The following is a 13,586-nucleotide window of genomic DNA, read 5'->3' on the forward strand; positions in this document are numbered from 1 at the left end:
GTTTATTTTATAATTTTTTAATATCATGTTCAATTTGCAATAATGGTGTTGAACCTAAGTGTAGTGCATCTATCTAACTGAAGATGGCGCCAACCGGCCTTTATATGCTCTTCTTGGCATTGGGAATGAGTATCTCTTGTTACTATAAATACACACCACTATTGAATCTTGACTGTGAAGCTCTTGCAAATCGCACACTAGTTATTCTACTATTATTGAAATATTGGTAAACCATTTGTTCAATTACAGGCTCAAAATCACTTCAAATAGTGTAGCCTGGTTATATCGCCAGATAATGGATTCTGAGTATTATTATTGTCAATTTCAAACTATAATTAAATGACTTTAAATCTTTGTTGTGAAAAAGATGTGTATTTCAGTTTTTCTTATTTGTAGTTCGCGTTGGTTAAGCTAGCTGCATAGCAGCATGTTATTTTAGAAGTCCACTAGTTGTTTAATGCATGTAATGATATAAGTACACAATTCTTCCTTGTTAGCATCCAATCCACAAAAACGGCATTCAGTAAAAATAACATAGAAGCTGATACCTCAATACATTGTAGCAGTCATTGTTTTGAAATTGTATTATGCTCATTTGCAGGCTCAGAATTACTTCAAATAGCATATCCTGTTAATAGGATTAATGCATATCTTCAAATAATGTTTATTGGCCATTATAAATATCCATTTGAACGCATATCAATAGAGGTAATATTTTGCTTTGTGAGGAAACAGTGTGCACTTCTATTTTCCTTTAATTGCATTTGTAGATAACGGTAAATATGCAACATTAATGTCATCACATTGTTCTAAAGACCCGCTAGTTGTTAGATGCAAGTAAACATAAAAGCATATATACCATTTTTCCTTGTTAGGATCCAGTCAATAAGAACGGCATACTGTTAGAATATCACTGAAGCTAATACCCCCATCCGGGGTAGCATTCATTGCAGTAGCCCTATGACATACTCGTTGACATTGTCTTTCAACAATAATTTGCTGCTAATCGCAATTTCTCTGATCATACACTGCTGAAGATTGCACCGTGTTGTTCTCAGGGAGAGAGTCGCGTCCTGCAGGTACGCGTGCTCCGTCCTCCCTGCTTGTCTGATTAATGTATCAGACAAGTATACATATTTTAAATCAGTGTATTCTGAAAATATTTGCCAGCATTGTAACCTGAAATTCAGCTGCAGGCCTGCTGTTTTCTGGCGCCCAAGACTCTGTGACATGGGCCCTCGTGGAGTTGTCGAGTGTGTTTGGGGGGGTTTGGGGTGAGAGGGGGCAGGGTGCAGGTCTGAGTTGTTAAGAGGTGGGTATGGGGTGCATTCTGGAGTCAATGCGGAGGGACAGAGTTGTCGAGCAGAGTGGAGGAGTGGAGGAGATTGGTGGGTCCATTTTGTCACCTGGGAAGGGGAGCCAGATAGAATGAAGTCGATCCCCGTATTCTGCGGTTGGCGGGTTACCCCATTCTGTTGGCGGGTTACCCCATTCTGTTGGCGGGTTACCCCATTCTGTTGGTGGGTTACCCCATTCTGTTGCTGGCCCTTCTGGTTGTACTGCCTTTTTTCCTTACTAATGCTACTAGGCACCAACGCATTCCACAGCTCAGTACCATTCAATGCTGTAATTAGTCCTCTAACAAGGAGGTGGGTGTAAATACATCTGATTACCTTATCATTGTGGTGGAGCAAACAATCCCCCCTTTCAGAGTCTCCATAAAAATAAAGATAATTTTCAGACCACATGAAGTGTTCAAACACCACAAAGCCATTGTGTTTACCACTTAAGCAGCGCCTCTCCACTTAAGTCATCAATATTAATACATTTATTAAACCTCTCCCACCACATTCCAGTTTTTCAAAGTAGTCAACATTGCCATTCTCTCCTGGATCATAGGCCTTAAGTTTCACCTTTTAAACTGAGCCAGTGTTTTAATGTTGGGGTCATCCATAGACAGCAGCTCCTGTTTTCCTTCATGGCTGTACTGAATGATACCTACACGGGTGCCAACAAGTTCCTTCCCCTGGTGAAAAACAAAATAAAAACAACATATTGCAGGTACTGCTTTCTTATCAAATATACCAGTGATTCCCAACCCCGGGAATGTAACTGCCACTGATGGGGTAGGAGAGACAAGGCATGAAAGAAAGGGGAAGGTTAAAGGAGACAGAGACTATGGAGCAGTTGATAGAGGGGGACCTGTGTCTGAGGGGCAGGAAGAGAGATGGGGCAAAGATTGTGGGGCAGTAAGGAACAGGCTGAGACTGTGGGGCAGTAAGGAATGCGCTGAGACTGTGGGGCAATAAGAAATGGTCTGGGGCAGTGGGGCAGTAAGGAATGGGCTGAGATTGTGGGGCAGTAATGAACAGATTGAGGCAAGGAGGCAGTAAGGAATTGTTTTTCGACCATGGGGCAGTAAGGAACGGGCTGAGATTGTGGGGCAGTAAGGAATAGGCTGAGACTGTGGGGCAGTAAGGAATGGGCTGAGACTGTGGGACAGTAAGGAACGGGCTGAGATTGTGGGGCAGTAAGGAATAGGCTGAGACTGTGGGGCAGTAAGGAACGGGCTGAGACTGTGGGACAGTAAGGAACGGGCTGAGACTGTGGGGCAGTAAGAGACGGACAGGGTGAAAAAAAAAAAGAACAGCACTCCTGTGGTCGTTTAATTATTGCAATAAAAATTTAATGTCCCTCCCTGGACCTTTATCATGAAAGGTAACATGAAAAGAAGTGTAGTACCTAATATACCTTTTGTCAGGCGCCAGGAGAAATTTGGCACCTTAACAGTGTAATTAACTTTGCAGAGCATTCAAAACGCTAAAGCAGCAGAAGCAAAAACAAAATAAATAAAAAAACTGTGAGTAAGAGAGAACCTGGTAAAACAAACAGCCAGTGATATACAGTGGCTGATGTATGATAACATTATCAGAAGCCCCCAAAGGCATTGGGTGCGATCTAAATATATTCTAATGGAGCCTTAATATAATGCATACAATGCTTAATAATAACATCCATTATAGGAAGTGTAAAGGGCACCATACAACAATGTTATTTTCTCTAAGGTCCTATTCAATAATAAAGAAATGTATCATATTCTTACAAGCTGGATCTGAGATATTTCGTTTCTCCACAGACTGTATAAACAAAGTACTGTATCAAGTGTGGCTTTTATGCCCAGATCCAGCTCCATTACCATGCTTTAACGGGTGAAAAAAGCTAACTTAACTTAGCCTTAATGTGTATCTTCAAAGGCAAAAAATATAACTCTGTCATGTTTTCTCCTGGAAACAGCATTGCAATAATTATAACGGCCATTAGTGATAAGTGCTAGTATTATCTACAACACTCTATTTAGGTTAACGCAAGGTCTTACCATTACGTTAGTTAAGTCATAACTAAACTCTAAAATATCGGTCTGGATGGGAATGCATGTATGTCTTTATATAGCCCCATTAATGTACATAGCGATTCACAGCAGTAATACACGTGACAATCATATAAATAACACGTAATACAAATAACACATACTGGGAATCAGTGCTTCAGACATAAAAGTAACATTAGGAAGAGGTGTCCCTGCCCTGAAGCGCTTACAATCTAATTGGTAAGTAGGAGGAACGTACAGATACAGTAGGAAGTCATCATGTGTTTGTCACATTATTAGCCTATGCTCAATAATGGGTGTTTTTGCATAACTTGCTTTGAGCGTGTACGTTAACCTCAGGGAAAATTACGCCAGTTACTGATTGTAGAGGGAGAGGGGGGTTGGCCCGGTGTTAAAGGGGTTGCACCCCATATGGCCACCCCCTGACCTCACCAGGGAGGCAAGGGGTTAACTGGACTGCGGTCCAGGAATGTGGCTTACACCTTGTCATGTCAGGAAAATGTATGTTCCCCTGTTCCCATGTTTCATTATAATCCTGTATTTGAATGTTTTAAATTTCATTTCTGTATCTCCTGTTCTGTAGGTCGCAGAGAGTTGATATTTTGCCAATGTGTGGAGTCACTGTAGGCATTAAGAACTGGCAAATTTCGACCCACTGAGCACACCAGAATGGAACTTATTAATACGTGTAGATATTAAAGTGTATATGTATGGTATTTTGGATCTGCTCTGAAAATGCAGACCATCTGCTATGCTAATAGGTCATGAAGGGCAGCCGGCTGATTGAGCCTAAGCACTGTGATCAAAAGGTAACTGCCCTGATTGTTTACACTAAGTACTAATCAACAGACTGCCACTCTAATTGTTACCTGAGGGTGGAGAATCATCAAACTGGAGTGGTTTGTAAGTGTTATGTCTACACCTACAAACAATGGAGATACTCCATTTGGTAAACTGGTCGTCGCCCCTGATTTAATTATGGGGCTACCCATAGAGTCCCAGTACACATGGGCTAATTAGCTGGGGGGCATGGGTTAATCTGTGTCTCCACGTTAGGGATTGGATACAGATAATTGTTCACCAATAGTCTGTATTCAATGTTAAGAATAGGGTTACACAGGTATATAAACTGTGTCAACCCTACAGTTTTTAGTTATGCTTCTGATTCCACCTGGAATGTCACCGGATTGCTGGAGAATTGCTAGCTGATACTTCTCCATTCCCCAACCCTAAGTAAGTGTTACCTTCTTGTCTGTTAATTGTACTATATTGCTGTGTTCACATTTTTAAGGAATAAATTATATTTTATTATATCTAAGCCTCGTTCAGTTCAACCCAGATATTTGGTGTTCATTATATCTTGTCATAAGCTACCGTGACAAGCTCTATAATTAACTGGTGGCAAGCGGTGGGATTGAACTGAACCTGTATTACAGTGTACTGTAATTACCCTGTAATATAGTGGGAACTCGAAGGGAATTGCGAGTTCCTGGGACTAAAGATATTGAACACACAGTAGTGCAACAGTTAATACAAGTTGTAACACCACCTCACTGCTGTGACCGTGAACCATGAGCGAGGCTGAAGGCTCATCCAACATGAGGACCCGAGCTCAGCTGAAGGACAAGTGCCGTGAATATGGACTGCCCTATGAGAACCAGGAGGTCGCAGACATGGTTGACGCAATCGGTGACTATGAAGCCCGGCTTGCAGAGCCTCAGGATATGGCTCAGCTTGCCCTTATACAGCCACCCGGAGATCAGGGAAGGAACCCAGTGCCGGGGCGGCAGAATCTCGGGGAGGGAACGAGTGCACCTCCCGGGAGCAGTGCAACAGGAGGGGTACTGGTTGCTGCGGCTACCAGTCCGTTCACCCCTGAAATGTTGGCACTGATTACTGCGTGGGGAGACAGAGGGACACCGGTTGAGCGGCTGCAGTTTATCACTATGGCAGTGAACAGACCCGCTTATTGCCCCCTGTCCAACCCAACCAAGATGAACTCAAACTGGATCAGCACAGTCTCACCAAGTTCGTGGAAGGTACTGATCAGATCGACAGTTTTCTAAAGAACTTTGAAACACAGTGTCGGCGGTACAAAGTGCTTCCCCAGCATAGGGTTGCACGTTTGGACCCCTTACTGTCCGGTTTGGCTAAGCAGACGATGATGGCGCTTCCAGATGAGTATGCTGATGACTATAACCACCTGAAAGAACTGTTATTGTTTCAGTACGGTTTTACCCCTGAAGCCTACTGGGGTAAATTCCAGCAGGAAGAGAGGCATCCCCAGGAGTCCTATGTTACCTACGTGACCCGCATGGCTTTGTACGGGATACGCTGGGTGGAGGGCTATGAGGCACGGACTTACCAACGCCTGCTGGACCTCATCTTTCAGGAGCAGCTCATGCAGCAGTGCTCGCCGGCGGTGAGGGCTTGGGTGTACGACAAGAAGCCCAAGACTTACCAGGAGGCGGCGAGGCTTGCAGACGACTATGTGGCCAGCCGAGCCCTGATGACTGCTGAAGCAGTAGCCAAGGCGGCGGTGGCGGCGGCACCGGCCAGAAAGTCTGCCAATACCCCCCAATGGACTCAGAGGCCGCCTGCGGGCAGCAGTCCACCAAAGGCGGGGGAGCTCCGGCACGAGCGTCGGTGCTACAACTGCAACCGCCCTGGTCACATCAGACCAGATTGCCTGGAACCCCTGCGTTCTGGCGGACCCCATCTGGGGCAATGCACCCCAGCTGCGAAGCCGGTAGCCCGCGTGCGGGTGGCTTCCACCAAAGACTCCGGACCGGTCATGGAACCAACTCCCAGCGAGACGTCCCATGCAGCACCTGTCCTGGTTTCATCTGTGCTTACAGCCAGGAGCGGAGGACATCTCAGCGTGGACCTGCAGCAGACGGACGGCCGGAGCAGACATCTCACCCCGGTCACAGTCGGTGACCGGCAAGCAGTCGGCTTGATGGATTCAGGAGCTGCAGTGACCCTGGTCCGACCTGATATGGTCCGGCCAGAGGAATTACTCCCTGGCCCTGGGATACAGATCACTGTGGCTGACGGAGAGCCACGTTTCCTGCAAGTGGCCAGAATCTTTTTGGATTGGGGGAGGGCCAGGGTGTGCGGGAGGTGGGGGTTTTACCCGGTTTGGATGCTGAAGTTCTTCTTGGCAACGATCTGGGTCCGATGACCTGCACCTACGACCGAGTGCCCAAACCCGCTGCAGTGGCAGCGGTTACCTGGAGCCAGACAGCAGCAATGGCGGTGGCGCCAGTCCCCCAGCCTTTGGGACCAACGTTAGCGGAGGGCGCAGAGGAGCCCGGGGAGGTAAGCCAGGATCAGTTGCAACCACAGACTGACTTACTGTTCCCCCTCACCCCCATTCTCCGGACAATGACATGACTGGGGGGTGGCCAGAATTAGGAGCCCAGTTTAGGGAGGCAGTGAAGACAGACCCTACCCTGGCCGGTGTGAGACTTTGGGCGTCCGAATCTCAGGCATGGGAAGGCACTGAGCACTGCCTATGGTATAAGGGACTCCTGTATAGAGAAGAAGGGAACCCAGGGATAGAGGAGGGATTGACCGGTAAGCGACAGCTAGTAGTGCCCCAGGGGTCCCGACAGCAATTGTTACGGGTAGCTCACTCTATTCCGTTAGCGGGACATCAGGGGGTCAACAGAACGCGAGCCCGGTTATTACAGCGTTACTACTGGCCGGGGGCATCTTGAGATGTGGGCAATTTCTGCCGCTCTTGTGATGCCTGCCAGTGAGTGGGTAAGGCGGGCGACCATGTGAAGGCACCCCTGAAACCCCTACCGATAATAGGGGAACCCTTCCAGAAAGTAGCGATGGATCTTGTATAACCCCTTATGATTCCTAGCAGGTCAGGGAAGCGCTACATCCTCACGGTGGTGGATTTTGCCACCCGGTACCCTGAGGCGGTAGCGCTTGGCACCATAGATGCTAAGACAGTGGCAGCAGCTTTGCTGAACATTTTTTCTAGGGTAGGTTTCCCTAGTGAGATTCTAACCGATCAGGGGTCGCAGTTCATGAGTGAACTGTTACATTGTCTCTGGGATGCATGCGGTGTACAGCACCGGCGCACTACCCCTTACCATCCCCAGACAAACGGATTATGTGAGAGGTTTAACGGTACCCTGAAGCAGATGCTTCGGACCTTTATAGAGGCGGAGGGGAAAGACTGGGAGATTCATTTACAGCACTTGCTGTTTGCCTACCGAGAGGTACCGCAGGAATCTACAGGCTTCTCCCCCTTCGAGCTACTGTATGGCCGCAGGGTACGTGGACCTCTGGACCTATTCCGTGAGGGATGGGAAGGGGAGGCTACTGCTACTGATGCTTCAGTGATCCAGTATGTGGTAGATCTCCAAGACCGGTTAGAGATGCTCAGGGGGTGGCCCAGGACCACCTCAGGGCCGCTCAGACCAAGCAAAAGCAATGGTATGACCGGAATGCCCGTAGCAGGGAATTCATCCCAGGACAGCAGGTGCTTGTTCTCAAACCCACTCGGGAGAACAAGTTGATGGCTGCCTGGTCGGGACCGTACCCGGTTATCCGAAAGGTGAATGAATACAACTACGTTGTACAGGTAGAGCCTGAGAGGCATAAGACATATCACGTCAATATGCTAAAAGAATACAGAGCACCGAGTATGGGAGCAGCAATGGCCATTTGTAGCCCACTGCTGGAGGATCCGGCGAGCAATGCTCTGCCTGATCTCCTAGGGGAGGCTAGGCATGGAAACACTGTGGAGCAGGTGGAGATAGGGGCACAGTTGAGTGCTAGGCAGCAGGTAGAAGCCAGGGACATGTTAGCTAAGTTTAGGGCCCTCTTCACTGACATGCCAGGGACCACACATCTCACCAAACACCCAGTACACACAGGGGACCTGCAGCCTCTGAATAAGCACGCTTATAGAGTGTCAGCAGAGGTCAAGACTAGTATGGAGAGGGAGATAGAGGAGATGCTGACCCTAGGGGTAATTACTCCATCCCAGAGTCCTTGGGCAAGCCCGGTAGTTCTAGTCCCTAAGAAGGACAAGACCACCCGTTTTTGTGTGGACTAACGCTTGCTCAACGCTGGGACGGTGTCAGATGCCTATCCCATGCCCCGCATGGATGAGTTACTACATGAACTCGCGGGGGCAAAGTATCTGACCACCATGGATTTGAGCAAAGGCTATTGGCAAATCCCACTGACCCTGGATGCTAGGGAGAAGTCAGCATTCATCACTCCAAGTGGCCTCTATGAGTTTTTAGTGATGCCATTTGGGATGTAGAATGCCCCGGCTACCTTCCAACGCCTGGTCAATAGGTTACTGGAAGGGATGCAGAGTTTTGCCAGGGCTTACTTAGATGACATTGCTATCTTTAGTAATTCTGGGGACTCCCATTTAGGACATGTAGCTGCGGTGCTGGATAGGATCAGGGAGGCTGGGCTTACCTTGAAACCCACTAAGTGTATGGTAGGGATGGCAGAGGTCCTGTACTTAGGGCACAGGGTGGGTGGAGGGCACCTCAAACCAGAGCCAGCCAAGGTAGAAGCCATAGTTCAGTGGCCTGTTCCAAAAACCAAGAAACAGGTCATGGCATTTTTGGGCACCGCAGGGTACTATAGGAAGTTTGTCCCACAGTACAGCGCCGTGGCCAAACCCCTGACTGATTTGACTAAGAAGCAACTGCCTGTGCTTATCACCTGGACTCCTGCCTGTGAAACTGCTTTCCAGGCAGTGAAAACTGCACTTGCTGGGGCCCCCATACTGGCTGCCCCAGACTATACCAAACATTTCCTCATACAGACTGATGCCTCGGACTATGGCATTGGGGCTGTGTTGAGCCAAGTGGGGGGCGACGGTAGAGAGCACCCTGTGGTGTACTTCAGCCGAAAACTACTCCCCAGAGAAGTGGCCTATGCCACCATTGAGAAAGAGTGCTTGGCCATTGTGTGGGCACTCAAGAAACTCCAGCCCTATGTGTATGGAAGGGCTTTCACGGTCCTCACAGACCATAACCCCCTGAGTTGGCTGCAGAGGGCATCAGGGGAGAATGCCAAGTTGCTAAGATGGAGCTTGGCCTTGCAAGAGTTTGAATTTACCATTCAGCACAAAATGTGTAGTGAAAACAGCAATGCTGATGGACTTTCACGTCAGGACTATCCTTCTGAGACTGAGTTCATTAATGGTGCCAGCAGTGCCCCACTACCCGTTAGGGCCAGTGGGCCACAGGTCACCCATTAAGAAGGGGAGGTGTAGAGGGAGAGGGGGGTTGGCCCGGTATTAAAGGGGTTGCACCCCATATGGCCACCCCCTGACCTCACCAGGGAGGCAAGGGGTTAACTGGACTGCGGTCCAGGAATGTGGCTTACACCTTGTCATGTCAGGAAAATGTATGTTCCCCTGTTCCCATGTTTCATTATAATCCTGTATTTGAATGTTTTAAATTTCATTTCTGTATCTCCTGTTCTGTAGGTCGCAGAGAGTTGATATTTTGCCAATGTGTGGAGTCACTGTAGGCATTAAGAACTGGCAAATTTCGACCCACTGAGCCCACCAGAATGGAACTTATTAATACGTGTAGATATTAAAGTGTATATGTATGGTATTTTGGATCTGCTCTGAAAATGCAGACCATCTGCTATGCTAATAGGTCATGAAGGGCAGCCGGCTGATTGAGCCTAAGCACTGTGATCAAAAGGTAACTGCCCTGATTGTTTACACTAAGTACTAATCAACAGACCAAGTACTAATCAACAGACTGCCACTCTAATTGTTACCTGAGGGTGGAGAATCATCAAACTGGAGTGGTTTGTAAGTGTTATGTCTACACCTACAAACAATGGAGATACTCCATTTGGTAAACTGGTCGTCGCCCCTGATTTAATTATGGGACTACCCATAGAGTCCCAGTACACATGGGCTAATTAGCTGGGGGGCATGGGTTAATCTGTGTCTCCACATTAGGGATTGGATACAGATAATTGTTCACCAATAGTCTGTATTCAATGTTAAGAATAGGGTTACACAGGTATATAAACTGTGTCAACCCTACAGTTTTTAGTTGTGCTTCTGATTCCACTTGGAATGTCACCGGATTGCTGGAGAATTGCTAGCTGATACTTCTCCATTCCCCAACCCTAAGTAAGTGTTACCTTCTTGTCTGTTAATTGTACTATATTGCTGTGTTCACCTTTTTAAGCAATAAATTATATTTTATTATATCTAAGCCTCGTTCAGTTCAACCCAGATATTTGGTGTTCATTATATCTTGTCATAAGCTACCGTAACACTGATTCAGGTAACATGGCGTTATGAGCCTTTAATTGTGGATTTGGCTCTTAAAGTAGAGGGTCCCAGAGTTCAAACTAACGTTCATGAAAAGATTAAATAAATTGTCTCAAACTCAAAATGCATCAAATTGATGAGTGTTGTGCATAGTCCTTTGGAGACATTGATATTTCTTAAAAGCAAAAGTCTCTAAAGGACTTTCAACCCCTTAGAAGATTTGGGTAACACTCATTAATTTGATACATTTTTAGTTTGATGCCAATTTGATTTCTACCTTCATGAAACTTTAGGTCGAACGTTGGAACCTTGTACTAACTTTAAAAACGGTACTTGAGACTTTGTTTATACACGATGTGGAGTAAGTATGTGTCTCAGATCCCGGTGGCAACAATGTGACACATTCCTTCATTACTGATCAGAACCCTATAGAAAGTAACATTGTTGTATGGTGCCCTTTTGAAGTTTATCTTCTGAGCTCTATAAAAACACAGACACTGCCTGTAATTTATATTATTCTGGAGCCACAGGGTGTACGCTGGGTAAAAGTATGGCCAGATAGTTTAACTCGTTCCTTTTACAAGCACAACAAGTTCTTTGTCTTTTCTTCACTGTATTGGGGAAAGCATAGACACACAAAGGCACTTGTAGATGATAGTGTAGTGGTAGAGAGCTTCTCTATAGTGAGGGTGCATGATAGTAGGGAAAGGTAAAAAAAACGGTGATACGTGCCAGGAGGTGAATAGCGTGAGATGAACTTGCTCAGCCAGCTAGATTAGAAATGAAGCTTAAAGGAATCTGGCAAACACGAATAGTTTCAGGATCAGACTAACTGAGAACAGAGACGGGGGGGGGGGGGGGTGTGTGGAATAGCCCACTCTCAGGAGAATAGGAGGTTGCTAAGGCAACCAACACTGACTAGGGCTGTGTAAGAGCCTATGTATCAATAATGTTGCCTTACAAATGCAGCTAGCTGCTGAGACAGGGGAAATTACAGTCAGCTGAACTAGAGAGACATAAATCCAATGAGCTGTAAAATGACACAGGAAATTAGACAAACCTGTTCCAGGACAGATATTATTATTAAGCATTTTATGCATTATATTTATAATGGACCCATTCTCTTGAGGGCTTCTTTATTCCATAAATAATTATTTCAATATACATCAGTCACACTGTTTATATATCAGTGGTTGGCTGAGGTTGTCTGTTTTACTAGGTTCTCTCTTTTTGACTGGTTTGTTCCTTGACTTCCAGTGTGTTAGCTCAACTTTAATTACACTGTGTAGATCCCAAATGTATACTGGCATTTAAGGTGATGCACACTGTATATATGGTAACCTTTTTTTCATGTCACTTATCTTTGTAAAGGTACGGGGCGGGACCGAAACGTTGATCTTGGACAATAAATCTTTAGTGCATGAGATTAAAGATCACAGGAGTGCCGTTCTTTTTCTTATTCTCGTCATGGTCCATTATCCTCGGGATGGATCTGTACCCATGGCTGGGTCACCGACGGTTACTGTGAGTGCTCCCTTTTGTACATTTTCTTTAGTAAGAGACAGGGGGCAGGAACTGGGGGGGGCAGTAAGAGACAGGGAGCAGAGACTGAGGGGCAGTAAGAGACGGAGGGCAGAGACTGGGGGGCAGTAACAAACAGAGGACAGAAACTGATGGGCAGAAAGAGACAGAGGGTGAGACTGGGGGGAGGAGGGGGGGGCAGTAATAGACAGGTTGCAGAGACAGGGGGGGGGTGCAGTAATAGACAGGTTGCAGAGACTGGGGGGGTGCAGTAATAGACAGTTTGCAGAGACTGGGGGGGGGTGCAGTAATAGACAGGTTGCAGAGACTGGGGGGGGGGTGCAGTAATAGACAGGTTGCAGAGACTGGGGACGGGAAGAAAGAGACAGGGTGCAGAGACCAAGGGGCAGTAAGAGAAAGGGGGCAGAGACCAAGCGGGAACACAATTTACTAATAGCCCAACATGAGATTTCTCCAAACATGTAATTTGAGCATAACATGTTTAAACCTCACACATACAGTATGAGCTGTCCTGGGAAAGAGATAAAGGCTTCTCTTCAGGCATTTGAAAAGGGTGTATAATTTGTGGCATCCTAAATTGTTTTGATTATTTTACAACTGTCAAATAAAGGTAGTGATGTTAATTTTATCCTTTGACTTTCATGTCTATATTTTCCTTACACTTTTGCATTTTACAATAAAAAGCAACAAAATATACACTTCTTTGTAATACAGTATGCCCTTAGGCATCAGTGGATGCATTTAATAGTCTGCAATGGGACATCTTCCTATCAAATTATCATCTGAAAAGAAATAATCACAAACGGTACCTACCTACATTATGAACAAGTCATGTTTAGGTGGTACAGGGTTTTTGCCACCTTGACACTTAGCACTCAGTTTATACATTTTTAACATATTGTTTCTATTTTTTTGGATGTTCCATTTCCCTAAAATGTAGTATTTGTGGTTCTGAACCGCATACATTAATCACACACCATATACTGTACAAGTGATTGTAGTCAAATCATATGCAGCCAGCAGAGGGCGCAGTTAAAAAGAAACTACATCCAAGTAATCACAGAGTGGGTGATATCAAACTCTGCCACTAGATGTCCTTTCAGTGCCAGATAAAATAAACCTAACAGTAGCAGACATTGATCACAATAACCTAAGGCACGTTCTATAGCGCCGGGCACGCGCGCGCGGATTTTTAGTTGGCTGACGTCAGTCAGCCTTTCTATAGAAGTGCCACCCGCTGCTTGCGCTCAAATGTATGTATATGTGTGTGTGTGTGTGTGTATGTGTGCATGTATGCGTGTTTGTATGGATGTGTATGGATGGATGTGTGTGTGTGTGTGCATGTATGCGTGTTTGTATGGA

The 13,586-nt window shown here is 46.2% G+C and overlaps 1 protein-coding gene across 1 annotated transcript in view; it reads right to left on the bottom strand.

The window, feature by feature from the left end:
• The window catches only part of LOC142487558 (collagen alpha-1(VI) chain-like), a 32,582-nt gene that overhangs the window by 9,646 nt on the left and 9,350 nt on the right, over positions 1-13,586 (bottom strand). The window contains exon 2 of the mRNA XM_075587081.1: positions 1,914-2,026. Coding sequence (XP_075443196.1) covers positions 1,914-2,026 — 113 coding nt within the window. The remainder of the gene's footprint in view (positions 1-1,913; positions 2,027-13,586) is intronic.

The sequence above is a fragment of the Ascaphus truei genome, chromosome 2 (assembly GCF_040206685.1).
Source record: "Ascaphus truei isolate aAscTru1 chromosome 2, aAscTru1.hap1, whole genome shotgun sequence".
NCBI lineage: Eukaryota > Metazoa > Chordata > Amphibia > Anura > Ascaphidae > Ascaphus > Ascaphus truei.